The 13,980-nt window shown below is 50.1% G+C and overlaps 1 protein-coding gene across 1 annotated transcript in view; it reads right to left on the reverse strand.

Moving 5' to 3' along the window:
* The window catches only part of CLPB (ClpB family mitochondrial disaggregase), a 139,540-nt gene that overhangs the window by 12,252 nt on the left and 113,308 nt on the right, over positions 1 to 13,980 (reverse strand). The window contains exons 7-9 of the mRNA XM_069554581.1: positions 12,027 to 12,141; positions 2,462 to 2,539; positions 1,206 to 1,261 (exon numbers count right to left, since the gene is read on the reverse strand). Of these exons, the coding sequence (XP_069410682.1) occupies positions 1,206 to 1,261; positions 2,462 to 2,539; positions 12,027 to 12,141 (249 nt within the window). The remainder of the gene's footprint in view (positions 1 to 1,205; positions 1,262 to 2,461; positions 2,540 to 12,026; positions 12,142 to 13,980) is intronic.

The following is a 13,980-nucleotide window of genomic DNA, read 5'->3' on the forward strand; positions in this document are numbered from 1 at the left end:
AGAACCTGAGCTCACTGTGATTCACAGTATTTCACTTGATGCTCACAATAATCTTAGACACAGGACTGATTAGCTTCACTTTGAGGCAACAGCTGAAACTTGGAGGGGTAAAGCAACCTGCCTAGGGCCAGAAGAACCTGCGCCAAGGAATGGCTGACTTCAGAGCCTGGATCACCCAGCCCACTATCTCCGAGGGGAGACGGTGATACTTCCGTCTCCTAGGTGAGGCATGCACTGAAGGACGCCATTGTCAGCTTTCAGGACACCCTTCACAAGTTGAAATCTGCCTCTCGTTTAGATGCTCCAACTGAAAAAAGACGTGCACCGTCCGTCTTTTATCAAGCCCTTCCTCCTTTCTACACCAGCAAGTCAGCAGATACTTTCCTTCTACTTCCACTGCTTATGAAGACACATTAAGACAGCTTGGATAAGGAGATTATAATTTGTAATTAAATATTAACCTTTCTGACAGTATTAAAATTAAACCACTCAGAATTCTTCATCCCTAATCAGGTGGTTCCTGCCCGTAACTACATCTTCCCTAATAGTCTCACTAGTTTATGGCCCTTCCCAGAGTGCTAATTGTTTCAATCGCTGCCAACCTGATGAATTGTCCTAAAAACGCTGTTTCGGTTGGAGCATATCAGCATGCCGTGCGCTGTTTCTTGCCTGCCTGCCTGTCGAGTGGGTCTGCGGTGGCTTTGGTTGAGGCAGCTCATAGCTACTGGCAGAGTCAGCAGAAGGGGCCATGGACGCAGCTCAGGAGGACATGGCCTCCGCTACCTTGTTTCCTGTGGCTGCCAGGCGCTCAGAGAGGTGGTGGAGGGGGAGCCGGGCCACAGCAGGACAGGAGTTGGCCAGGACTCTGTTGCTGGCAGAGCTCTGGGCAGTCCCTTATCGCCTCAGCTAGGGAGGCTTTCCACAAAAATTAGACAAGGGCACCCACGGTTGTGGGCAACCTGTGATGCCTCCAGACTGGGAAGCTAGGAGGAAGAGAAATGTCTGGTTTTAAGTTGAAATGTTTCTGCAGTCTGTAAGGACTGCTCTGACATTTTTCTCTGTGTGAAACAATTTCTTGTCAGCCTTAGAAAGTCAAACTTAGCAGGTCTTGGAAAGCCAGAGTCTGAACAAGGGGATGGGCACTTGTGGGAGGGAGTGGTGGGCTCTCCATGGCCTGCCAATTGCGCCTAGGTTCCAGTCCTTACCTTTTTGGCATCTTTGTGCATATATTTGGCTGTCTGCTTGGCCAGTTCTGTTTTTCCTAGTAGAAGGAAAAGAGAAGTATTGGGTTAGGAGATGACTATCTCCTCGAATGAAAGAATATTAGAAATGCATGGATGCTGGAAATAATACATGTTATGGAAGGGAACACTGAGGCTCAGAAAGGGCGACTCTCAAAGTCACCAAGGGAAAACTGATGGTAAATCTGGGACCAGAATCAGAGTCTGCATTGTATCTTGCTTTTTCTGTGGATGGGGACTGAAACTTTTCCTCTACAGTAGCATCTAAAAGTGGAAGGTTGACTCATACAATCCAGAGCCATCTTGTTCTTTGAATCCCAACACAAACCTTGCTTTTCCTTGACTTCCTGGCTCACTGTACTGTCTCTCTCTGGACATCCATGGTCTTGCCATCTAAGCTAGGCCCTGGAGCCACAAGGCCAAACAGAGGCTGGGAGAGGATAGAAACCACCCCTCCATGGCTTTACAGCTTTACTTTGTAACATAAAGAAAGGATGACGATACCAGAGTGTTGGCTCTGAAAGGCCATTTGGTATGATGGTCAAGGCTTTGGAAGTCACTGCATGTCTAGTATGGGTCAAGTTCTATGGTACAGTGTGAAGTGACGGTAACCCTTTGGGACCCTACATCAGAGGCAGCATCCATGAAGATGCTGAGGGGGAAGAGGAAGCTACAGATGCAGGTAATTCCCCATAAAGATAATGGGAGGGCAGCGACGGTGGGACTGTGAGGATAGAGAGTGAGAGGGTAAGAACACTTCAGAGAATCCAGCCCAACTGGCTATAAAAATCCCCAACCAATTTTACTGCAACCAGTTCTGCTATGCACTCAGCACTGTGCTGACCATCAGTGGCTTTCTGTAGCTTCCGAGAGGGTTCTGGCCCAGGATACACTAGATAAGGCTGGTGCCCTGGGCAGTGGAGGTGGTTCAATTACTCCTACAGGGCAGCGTCTGGGGCTGCAGAGTGGCTGGACCAGGACTAATAGGCCCCCAAGGGCCTGGCCCTCCTGGCGACTCAGGCCCTGCACCACGGCTTCCAGAGGGAGAGGCACAATCCCAGCTGTCCCAACGTGGCAGGTGATCCTCTGCTGGCTCTGTAAGTCGAAGGCAGTTGTTTTGGGAGCTGGAGCTGAACTAGAGGAGGGTCGTTTGACTCTGGCCCATAGCAGCTGGGGCTCCCCCAGCTCTCCTCCCCACAGGCTGACCTACTCCCTGTTACCTATTCCAGATGATCCTAAGAAGAGGAAGACCAGGGGGTGTTCTTCGTCGTACCAGCCATTCTCCTTCCTCCGGATCGCTACGGCCAAACACACAAGATGGGAGGACAGGGAGGGAGGCAGATAAATCAATGACACAAAAGGCAGGATAATTATCACTAAGTATACAATATGTTTTACTGCTCTGCGCCCACTCAAAGTCCTCACTACCATTAGTGCTGCCTAATCTGATTAGCTGGCAAGGCCCCTAGAGACACCTAATCAGGTTAGCATGGATTTGGAAAGCTGCCCAGAGCAGATTTCGGATAAAGTTTTCCAGGATGAGCACTCAGCGTTGCCAGGGAAACTGAAAGGCTGGTGGATGGTGAATGGAGGTGAAGGGGGTGGGGGACTGGTGAAGGAGAATTGGAGAGGAACTTTAGCTCTCGGCTGGTAACCCACCTACTCACAACTGGTTGGCGGCTGAGCCTCCCCCTATGCAAATGGGAGAGGCAGAAGCCCATGGCAGGGCCTTGTGGACTTGGGGTGTGAGCTCTGAACTCTTTCCCATTTGGGGGAAGTAAGGTCTGCTGTTAGGAAATACAGCCAAATATACTTTCTGGAAGCCAGTCAAGGGTACTGTGGAGCTCAGGGCAAGGAAGGGTGAGCCACTTGCTAGCACTTCCACAAACCATGGCCTCCACTGGACAGACGTGCACGAGGGGAACAGACATGTACCAAGTTTCTTGGGGCTCAGCTCCGTTACAGTAAGCACTGACCTTTCCTCTCCATGAGGAAATATATAATCAAGGGCTCTGCATGCCACACAGAGCAGGAGAACCAGGCTCAGAAGCATCACCCAAGTATAAGAGTAAGGAGCAGAATGAGGCAGAACTATCTGAAGAATCATTTATTTAATAAATGATTAAATAAATATTATCTCCTAGGCCCAATGGAAAAATCGCCAACATTTTATTACTCAAGACCCATACAGATAACCCTGAGTGGAAAATATTATTTTCAATTCCATCAGATTGAACAGGAAACTGAAACAAGAGATAAAGATATCTGCCCAAGTCACATAACTAGTAGGTTACCAGCTGACTGGTGGAGATGGTAGAGTTGCATTGCTAAACCTGTCTTCTATTTTGGTCACATATGGTTACAAAAAGTGGGATTAATTTGGGTTGCATAAATGGAAACACAGTCGGAAGCAGGAAGGGGTGAGAGCGCTGTGCAATGTCAAGGTTGGTCTGCAGACGGAACAACATATATGGTCTGCTCCTCAGAGAGCTGAGGCGAGATGAGCAAAGGGATATATGTTGGAGGACAAGGCCTGGAAACCAAGTCAATGGAGAAGGAGTTGACAGTCTTAGGGAAGCATCTTCAGTTTTGAGGTGCAAAGATCCTACATACTATACACTGTGTGGTATAATCTGTGCGGCTGGGTTTCATAGAAGTGGCTGGAGAGGTCAGGGAAGGCCTTCAGAAGAAGTGGAACTGATGATAGATGAGACTAGGCAGGATCTGGAGGGGAAGAGGTGGCAGTATGACAGAGGTGGTGGCGGGGACAGGAATGAACACGAGTAGCTGTGGGCGGGATCAGATCACAGAGGTCTCAAATGCCTGTCTTAGGAGTACAGGTACACACTGTGGGCTTTCTCACCTCAATCTCTAACGCTTCTTCCTAAGATACTTTCTAGTTCTGGCCTCAGAAGAAACAGAAACTGTCCGTGGATACCAGACAAGCCACTCTGCATGCCCGGATTCTCTCCCTGAGATTTCTGAGAGGAGTCTGGGAAACCACTCAGTCTAACCTCTCCCTTGGGTTAGGCTCAGACCATCTCTGAACTGACTGGCTTGGTCCTCTGGAAGACCGGCCATGAGGGGAACCCACAGGCCTGGTACCCGAAGGCTAGGCATGAAGACAAAGAAGCCCCAGCCTGGCGAGAGGGGAGGCCCCAGTGTCCTGACAGAAGCAACACCCTGTGGGTGAGGGTGTTTGGGGAGGTAGAGACCTATAAAATGACAAAGGCTGGACTTCTGTGAATATACGTGTAGGATGTGTGCTGAGGTAAAGGTGCGAGTGGAGGGGTTATCTGAAAGGAGTCAACTTTTCCAAAAGTTGGCTAAGTTGAGAATCTAGGTTTGAAAGAAGCTGAGCATAAACTGGATTCAGGCTTCATGGCGGGTATCTGGGGAGGCCAAAGTACCCAGGAATCACTCAAATGGGGAGCCTGGGGAGAGGGGTTCCCCAGGTGTCGTGAACCTGGGGTTCTGATCTTGACTTCTCTTTCACGAAGCTTCCCAGCCCACCAAGAGCTGCATGCCTCTGGGCTAAGCAGTTCAAAAACACCATGGAGAACATGGAATTGGATTATGCCTGGGGCCATCTTTCCCCCCTTCTTTTCTAATAACGCACCTGGGAGAGAGCTCTTTATAATGCCAAGCAGACTCCACTGCACAGCTGTCCCTGGTCAATTCTGCTGGACCCAGGGCATGAGTCTGGGGTGGGCTCGATCTGGGCCCCCCGTGAAACAGGCAAAATGCCAACCATTAAACAATTACAACTCTGGATATTTCTAATAATATCTGAGGAGAAAAACGGCCAAGCAGATGGTGTCCGACAGGATGAAAAATGGAAGTAGCTAGGACAGACTGAAGAAGGCAGGCCCATGGGTGTGTGGTTGGTAGGGTGGCTGAGAGCTAAGACTGGGAATCTTAGGGTCCTGTCAGGCTGGGGCAGAGGCTGGGACAGAGACCTGACTGGGTCCACTTGGGATGTGGCCACAGATATTCGTGCTCTCACTGTGGACAAGCAAATGAGCAGCAACTTCCTCTGCTAGCGCTTCAGAGCCTATAAAGAACTTCTGTAGATGTAACTTCACTTGAGGCTGGTTACAGACCCACGAGGCAGGCAGGGCACGTAACTTGATTCCCATTTTACAGATGAGATCATACACATAAAGAAGTGAGGGGACCTGCTCAAGGTTACACAGGTAAATAAATGGACCTGGGCTTTACCCCTGGTGCTGGCCAGCTCTTGAACCTGAACTGGTGGCTCAGGAGTTTAGAGGGAGGAGCTGGCTGTTTCTCACACGGCATCCCTCATTCCCTCACCTCACCTGGAAAGTTGCTCCTCTGTAGTCTTTCAGTCTGGCTGCCTCAGTCACTCCACACGTGGTCTCAGGAGCCCCTGCCCCTGACCATCTCTTGACCAGTGCTCTCTGGGCTTGAGATGGTCTCAAGGTCCCCGGAGCAGGAAGCTCAGCCCATCTGGGCTGTCCCATCTCTGGGGCTCCAACAGGCTTGGCAGCCTCTCCATATGCTGGACCAGTGACAGGGTCCCCTTGCTGGGTTCTTCTGGCCATGTGGACCACTACCATTCATCCTACATCTCACCTGCAACAACTCTTCTGGCTTACTCCATATCACATCTGCCCCAATAACCCCCATGTTCATCGACGGGGTGGTGCGGTGGGGAGGCCAGGAGCTACAGGATCTAGTTTGGGGTCCTGGCTCTGTCGCTTATTAGCTGACTTTGAGCACAATACTTACTCCTTTAGAAGCTTGGTTTCTTCATCTCTAAAATGGGACTAGCCATACCTGCTCAGTCGGCCCCTCATGAAGATTAAAATGAGTTAATGGTTATGAAAGTGATTTGTAAGTTGCAAAAAAAAATAAGAAGAATAAGAATAAAAATAACAGTAGTCATAGCAGCAGTGGGGGCACAAGCCGTTAGCCATGCTATTTTACAGATAGCCCTTTCATCCTTATAATACTTCAGAGAAGAAAGCATTCTCTCTCCATGTTACAGAGGAAAAGGCTGAGGTTCAGAGAGGGACAATGGGAAGGTTTCATCTGTCTGCATCCTCATATCAAGGGGAGGGTAAGTCCCAATTTGATTGTGTATTTCATGGGTGTATGTCCTAGGCCCATTTCCTGAGGGACTTTTGCAAAACACTGGTATAATGTGTGCTGACCAAATGAATTAATTGTTGGTCTTCCTGGAATCACAAGGGGGGAAAGAACAGATTTTTCAGCTCCCATTTTACAGAGAAGAGTGATGCCTGGATCCAGGAGTCTCTTATGGCTCCAAGTGGTTATTATTACCCTTGGGTAAAGAAGGCTTCCATTCTCTTCTTAACTTTCCTCCAGGGAGCCTTATCCATTTGTTCAGCAAAAAAGTTCTGTGTTGAGTGCTGGGGCACCTACAAAGAAACCGAAAACAGGTCTGCACCTCTTGGGTGAACGCTGCTATGAAAACTGTGAGTGCCAAGTGGTATGGAGTACTATGAAAAGTGTGGGAAACGCTATTTGTTTCTGACTGTGACTTGGAGCCGAAGCACAAGGGGGAGATGGCTAGGCAGCCTGGATATGATGGGACCTTCCAGGAGGAAAGCTCTGGTGTGTGCAAAACCCAAGTGAGACCAAAGAACTGCCTCCTCCTCCCATGCCAGGCCTTTGCCTCCATCTAGCTCAAGGTTTTGGGGGAGTCTGGGTAGGCTGACTCATCTCTCCTGATAAGTTCTACTGATGCAGCAGAATTTTTTTTTTAACCTAACCTGGAACAGTTTGCCCCATGCTTGTGCCACCTCCTAGGGGAACCTATCCTTCAGAGGAATTCCACAGTTCAGTCACCTAAATGTCTATTAGTATCTTCTGTCTAAGCTTACAGGTTCAAGGGGCACAGCTCAACAAGTGCCTGCTTCTGGTGCTCTGGGTTTGGTGGATGATGAGAGAAAAGCTCTCTTTTTAGTCTGTCAGGAGTATGCTTTCTAAAGGCAAACTATTGCTACTGAGGCGTCAACGTACTAAAATTGCAAATAGCTTTTGTTGAGCCCACCCACTGTGTGTGGGCACCTCACAGGCTATGGTTAGGCTAAGGTTAGGGACCCTATGGGTTAGGGACCACTGGAGGGAAGACTGACACCCTTCCAGAAAGAGGTTTGAGATCAGAATCTGTGCTCAGGAGAGGCAGAACCTCAAGATGTGTTTAGACTGTGTTCACCTGAGTTTACTTGAGTTCAACAACCTTTTACATACCCGCGTGCCAACTCCGGGAAAACAGACCTGAAAGAGAGTTAGTTTCTGACTTTTGCAGGGAGAAAGACATACAAACTGATGCTACGTGGTAAGTCCAACAAAAAAGTGTCCACAGGAAGTGCACAGAAAGGCCTTGCACCAGGTGGAGAGTTAAGGAAAGCTTCCTGGATAAGGCATGGGTCAGGTCCTGGAAGGTGGGCAGGAGGGCAGAGCAGTCCAGATAATGAGAAGAGCAGGGGCACAGGAGGGACTTCTGAAGTGAGGAGGTGGAACTTAAGAAGCCTAAATTAATCACTACCTCTCTACAACTCAGGGATGATCTGGGTGTACTTCTCAGATTACAAACAGGACTCCAAGGAGGGTCCAGAAAGCTAGCTGCAGCACTCAGGAAGATTACACTTCTGGATTAGTCAAAGAGGGAGGTGGAGTATGAGATAGGACGGTGCACCTACTGTGTGTATATGGGTGATATTAAAGTTGAATTCAGGTCAGAGCCAGGCTTAGAAGAGCGGTCAACGTGGTAGAGCTTCCTTGGGGAGTTCACAGGCTTCAGAGTCAATGGGGACCAGATGCAATGGGCTTTGGGCATAGGCCTCTGGTCAGAGGAAGCCACTGGGAAGCCTCCACAGGTGCAGGCTACCCAGAAGAGGCTTCTTGGAGCAGGTCTGGGGAATGGGATGTCACCTCAAAGGGTCAAAGGCTGACTAGTATGGGTATTGTAAACAACAATTTTGCTAAACTCACATTCTTAGTATGCTTGTGAACAACTAGGAAGTAGCATAACAGCTTCTCTTCTTTCCTCAGAGCCCATCACAGAGATGGACAAGGGGCCATAACCGAAGTAATTAATGTGACAAACTGCACTAAGCATCTACCTTGATTGGAGGGCTGTGCCAGGAACTGGGAAAACAAAAATGATTCAGTCAGGGTCTCTGCCCTCAGGTGTCTACAGTCTATTGCTCCTGAAATATAAAAACCAGCCCGAGGGTGGGAGACGGGCAGGGCTAGGGTGGGGAAGAGGCCAGAAGAAAGGGAGTTTCAAGCAGAGAGGGCAGCATCAACAAATATAGGCAGGAGATCAACGCAGCAGGGCGTTGATCCAATGTGCAGGGCAGCCATTGTGCGCAGTGGGCGGGGGCGGGGGGGTAGCTGGGGAAGTGGGGGAGGGCAGCAGGAGTGGGCCCTAATGCCAGGCCAGGGCAGTCACTCTAGAATTTTACACAGGGTTCTTCTGTTTTGTTTTCACACTGTACAAAGCTGACTCTAGCTAGGGAGAAGTGATTATAGGGGTAGAAAAGGAGGCAGAGAGACCAACGAGGAGACCACCACTAGGTTCGGACAGGAGACACTGAGGTCCTGAGCTGGAGGTCCTCAGTGGTATTAGGAATGGAGGGGAGAGACTAGGTGCGAGATCTATTTAAGAGGTAGAATGATAGAACTTGAAGGGCTGTAAGGGGAAGGAAGTGCCAAGGAAATATCTAAGCTTCTACTCAGGAGACCAGGGAATGGTAGGGCCTTTACTGAGACAGGAAAACGGGAGGTGAGGGGGTGGAGGAGGGGAGCAGAGTCTAGATCTGCACAGACAGCTGGCTGCCTTTCTGAGGATGATGGGCACAGAGGCTCTGAGCTCCCACTAGAACAGTCATCCTTCCCTTCTCCATGATCAAGAACAGCTTGGGATTCTGGAAGGAGAACCTCACACTTGATGTCAGTACTCTGGCTTGTGGTCTGCACGTTGGCCCTGCTTTGGCTCCAGTGACCTGAGTAGACCAGAAAGGCCATGGGGGCCTGGGCTGTGGGGTCGGTGCTTCATCTCCTCCATTTGTAAGGTGGTAACTATGCGCCAGCCTTGCTAGAAGCCCTGCAGCTGGGGATCACACTGATAAATTCACTGTATTACTTTGCACAAATCAATATCCCAGCACTTACCAGGGGTTGATGTGACCGAAATTGGTTTCAGCCAATTCGTGAGGGTAATAAATGGCCATTTATCAAATCAATTCATTCTGCGGCACTTCTTTGGCTGCCCAGCCTCATGGTACCTCTGGGGTGCCAGGCTCCACCCAGCCAGCACACATCTGACACTAGCTGAGAGCACCCAGGGAGCACCCTGGCCTGCCCTCTAGATCCGCCCCACTCTCCTGCACCTGCTTCAGTCCTGAGGCCCTGCCACAGACTCCGACCCAGAGAGTGCCTCATGCTTCATGGGAGCTGGAAGCTGAACACACTCTGACTGTTAGGAGTGTGATCCCTGGCTGCAGGGCTTCTAGCAAGGTGGGCGAAAAGCTACCACCTTACAAATGGAAGGGAATGTACTAACCCCACAGCCCAGGCCCCCACGCCCTCTGTGTCTTTTCCAGAAGCGCTGGAGGCATAGCAGGGTCGCCCTTCACACCACAGGACAAGAAGCAGAGCGTTCCAGATCTGAGGCAGAGTGTGGGTGACAGACGGAGCTATGGGTAGGACAAGGCACTTGGCAGACATTCTGACAGCCCCTAGGAGGTGGGGAGTGGAACCATCTACTCCTGCTCTGGGCTGGCAGCAGGGAGAGACCAGGAGAAGGACCAGGCGAAGAGGCCATTCTGGGGCTGGGACTAGGGATCAGTCTCAGATTGAAGAAACACTGCGGGCCTGACCACAGTGCCCAACGCTGGGCAGTAAACATCTAGAGGAGGGCACTGGGCTTTATTGAGAACTGTCTGGTACATACTGGAGATAGCATATGCTTTACAGTCCTGTAGTCCTGAGTCTGGATCCCTGGTACAAAGGTGAGGAAACTGATGCTCAAAGAAACTGACTGACCAGCCCGAGCTGCATAGCTGGTAAGTGGCCCACCTGCCATTTAAGCCCTGGCTGACTGAATTCTTTCCACTTTAATGTCCTCCTCCCTCTCCTACTTCTGGGAGTCTCACAACTTATGGGCTTGAGAAGCTGGTGAGAAACAGATCAGAGGAGTGGGCAACATGTGAGGAAATGGCTGTGTAAGAAGTGGAGGGTAAATACTATGATGGCAGCTATAGCTCTGGCCCAAGTGGACATGAGACTCTAGTGGAACCTGCTTCTCAGGCCTTGGCTCGGTCACTATCTCTCCAATGGGCTCCTCCTCCTCTCTTCAACCCAAGAGCTCCCAAGGTCTCCTCTCCTTTTACCCCAGACATGGCCTTGGCAAAGAAGTGGGGGGTTGCCACCTCAAGCTGAGGGTGGCCGTCTGTATTCAGACCCAAGAGGGCAGCCTGATGAGGTCTGGGCCTGAGTAGTGGGGACTTGTGTCTTCATAGAAGCCTTCCCTGGCTCCTGGGTTTGCCTGCAGGTAGCCTCTGCCCCCCAGCTGCTGAGGCAGATCTGGTCTGAGGGCTCCTTTAACTGCTGATGGCCAGGTCATGATCTGAACATGAGTCCCACTGGTGTGTGAGGATGATGGAGATGGGCTGGGCCCAGTGTGTCACAAAGATGACTGCCTTCATTGTTCACTGACTCTGGGACGCCATGATTTCAGTTTCATGTCTCCTTTTACAAGTGAGCAGAACTTGGTGCTGGGTGTGGCAGCTACTGGGCTGCATCTGGTGGGACTAGAGGCAGCACTGGATGCACCTGACTAAGACGTCACAAGGAAGAGGCTTTTAAACCTGGGCTGAGCATTAGCTCACCTGAAGGGCCTCTCAGAATATAGACTTCTGGTCTATCACCAGAGCTCCTGATCCCACAGGTCTGGGGTCAGATCTACATTCTAACAAGTTCCCAGAGAATGCTGATGCTGCTGGTCCAGAGACCACTTTGAGAACCACTGCCTCGGGGGATACTCCCTTGTCTAAGTCAGAAATAGGGTTCCCTTGCCCTTGCCTCATCTGTCTTGAGGTTACCCTGAGGGAGCCATGCACCTCAGGAGAACAATGGTGAGGCCACCATCCTGAGCACAACCCGTTTTCTCTCTTTCCACTGGGCAGTGCATGGGCAGGAAGATCAGGAGATGAGGGGTGATATCAGCAGACAGTCTAGATCCCAAGGTGGCATAAGTGCTTCTGAGATGGAGAAGGCACTCAAGACTTGCACAGGACGTTTTCCATAAAATTGAGCCAGCCTCCGACAAATTATATTGAAGGATGGCGCAGTCCCCGCTGGGAGACAGGAGACCAAAGCTCTATTTCTGGCTCAGTTATGACAATACTAGTGATGGGAAAACTCTTGTTCCTCTCTGGGTCTCAGTTTCTCCACCTGAAGAGTGGGGGTGGGGGTGGGGGTCAGTAGATCAGATGAAGGTCAGACAGAAAGAAGCCTTGAGCAAATTACTCAAGTGTTCTGCCTCAACTTCCTCATCTGTAACATCAGGATTCAGTGGGACCAATCTCACTGGACTGTTGTAAGGATTAAAACGACATGGCGTACGCAAAGAGCTTAGAACACTGCCTGGTACACAGGAAGCACTCCACAAATGCTATGCTGTAATAATAACAGCCCCTTCTCCTCACCTTGGAGGCAGCAGGACCACAGCTCACTGCAGCAGACCACAAACTTCTACGCCCTCTTCGGTGCGCGTGTACTCACCTGCGCCCACTGTGGCAATGGCGCTCTCCTGGCCAATGATGTGCTCCTTCAGCCGCTGCTCCAGCGGAAAGCGGCGCCGCTCCTCGGCCTCCCGCTTCCGCTGCTTCTCTTGGTACTGTGGAGAGAGACAAGAGATGGAAGCGGCTCAGGAGCGCCGGACCCAGGAGGACCCTAGTTTCATTCTATGTCCCCAACCCAGGGGGAAAAAGTAGAGGGTCTGGGTCTCTGGGGGTTCTGACAGACAGCTCTGGCTCATTCTTTTCCCAGTCCCTCGTCTGAGTCCTCACCTCATTTCCCTACCTTGGTGGCCACTGCTCAGGGGTCCTGGCTCGCCCTGCTAGTAAAATAAGTACTGCTAGTATTGGGTTGGCCAAACGATTCTTACAGTGTTTACACAAGATCTTATGAACTTTTTTGCCAACTCAATAGATTAACTCTTGAGTCTGGAGTCTGACAGAAGACTTGGTTTGAATCCCAGCTCTCTCACTTATAAGATGTGATTACCTGGAGCAAGTTACTATGTTCAGTTTTCTCCTCTGTAAATTGGAGATTAAATATGATGCTGTATACAGAATGTGTCTAGCACTATCGCTGGTAAGTACTAAGTGCTTACAAATATATAGGTTCCTTTCCTTTTCTGCTTACCCTCTTGAAAACCATTTTGGTTTTCAAACCAGAGCTATGAACACCCTCCAAGTCAATGATACTGCATTTTTTCAATTAAACACAACTGTTCAGCAATTGCTATATTTGTGGCACTGTGCATGCCATGATGGAAAGGTGGGGAAGGGGCAAAGAGGAAGACTGGCCCCTGGCCCCTGGCCCCTGGCAGGTTTAGATGATGCTGAGTGCCTGGCAGGTAGGTGTCTGGCCTCTGGCTTGGTGCATTTCAGAAAAGACAGAAGCAGGAGGCTTGAACTTTGTCCCACTGAAAGGGAGGGGAGAAGAGCCAGGTCTTGCTTTCAAAGAGCTCTAAGTCAGGCAGGGGAGGCAAGGCTTGCATGGTCTGTACATGAATACTTTTCAGGCAGGATCAGCCGTTTCCCTTGTGGTTCTAAAGCATGTGTGCCTACATCTAGCCCTGTACCTATCACTGAAAAAAGTTACTTGAAAATGAGTTTGCTGCATATTTGTGATTGTGTCTTACGAATCAATTATGAGCCCCATTTTACTCACTGCTATTTCTGGCATGGGTCCTGGCACAGTGGAGGCAGCTGGTCAATGTTTACAAAAATGAAGTTGATGACAGATACAAAGAGGAATTAACAGCTAGATTGGGTGGTGTAGGAGTACGGAGAAAGGAAGGATACATAAAGCATAAAACATTTCTGGGAGATGAGAGGCTTGAAGGAGCTGGAGTATTGGGCTAGTTGGGAGCTGTGGCACTATCTGGAGACTGGGTTGGGGGGTGAGTGCATGGGTCTGATGATAAAGCATCGATGAAGGCCAGGCGCTGGGGGCAGGAAGCAGGTCTTAAGGTGAGACAGAAAGACCTGGGTCTTCCGGGGACTTCTCTTCCCTAGGGCTCCTGTAACACTGACAGTGTTCTAGAAAGCGAGCTGCCAAGGTAAGGCCTTGTCACAAAAGTGGTGGCTGCAGATTGCTCTTGTGGGCAGAGTGGATGAAAAATACCTGCTACTTGGGCAGTGTTTTCCTGTTATGGTAGTGACCTTGACAGAAGTTAAAAAAAATAAATAGCAAACAATCCAATTTTGGCTGTTGCTATCAGTCTGTAACTGAAAGCTTCCATCAGTCCTGGGGTTTCATATGGAGCAATAATTCGGCACCGATCCCAGCGGAGCAACGCTTGCCGGTTGGAATTCAGCACGTCACTGTGCAGCTCCCTCAGGCACTACATACATCACCTGGCTCTGCCGACTCCAGCCATATATCTGCCTCCTCCTCCTTCCTGTCCACCCAGCCCCTCTCAGCACTTGGGTCCACTGGGCTGAAA

This window comes from Ovis canadensis, chromosome 15 (assembly GCF_042477335.2).
Source record: "Ovis canadensis isolate MfBH-ARS-UI-01 breed Bighorn chromosome 15, ARS-UI_OviCan_v2, whole genome shotgun sequence".
Classification (NCBI taxonomy): Eukaryota; Metazoa; Chordata; class Mammalia; order Artiodactyla; family Bovidae; genus Ovis; species Ovis canadensis.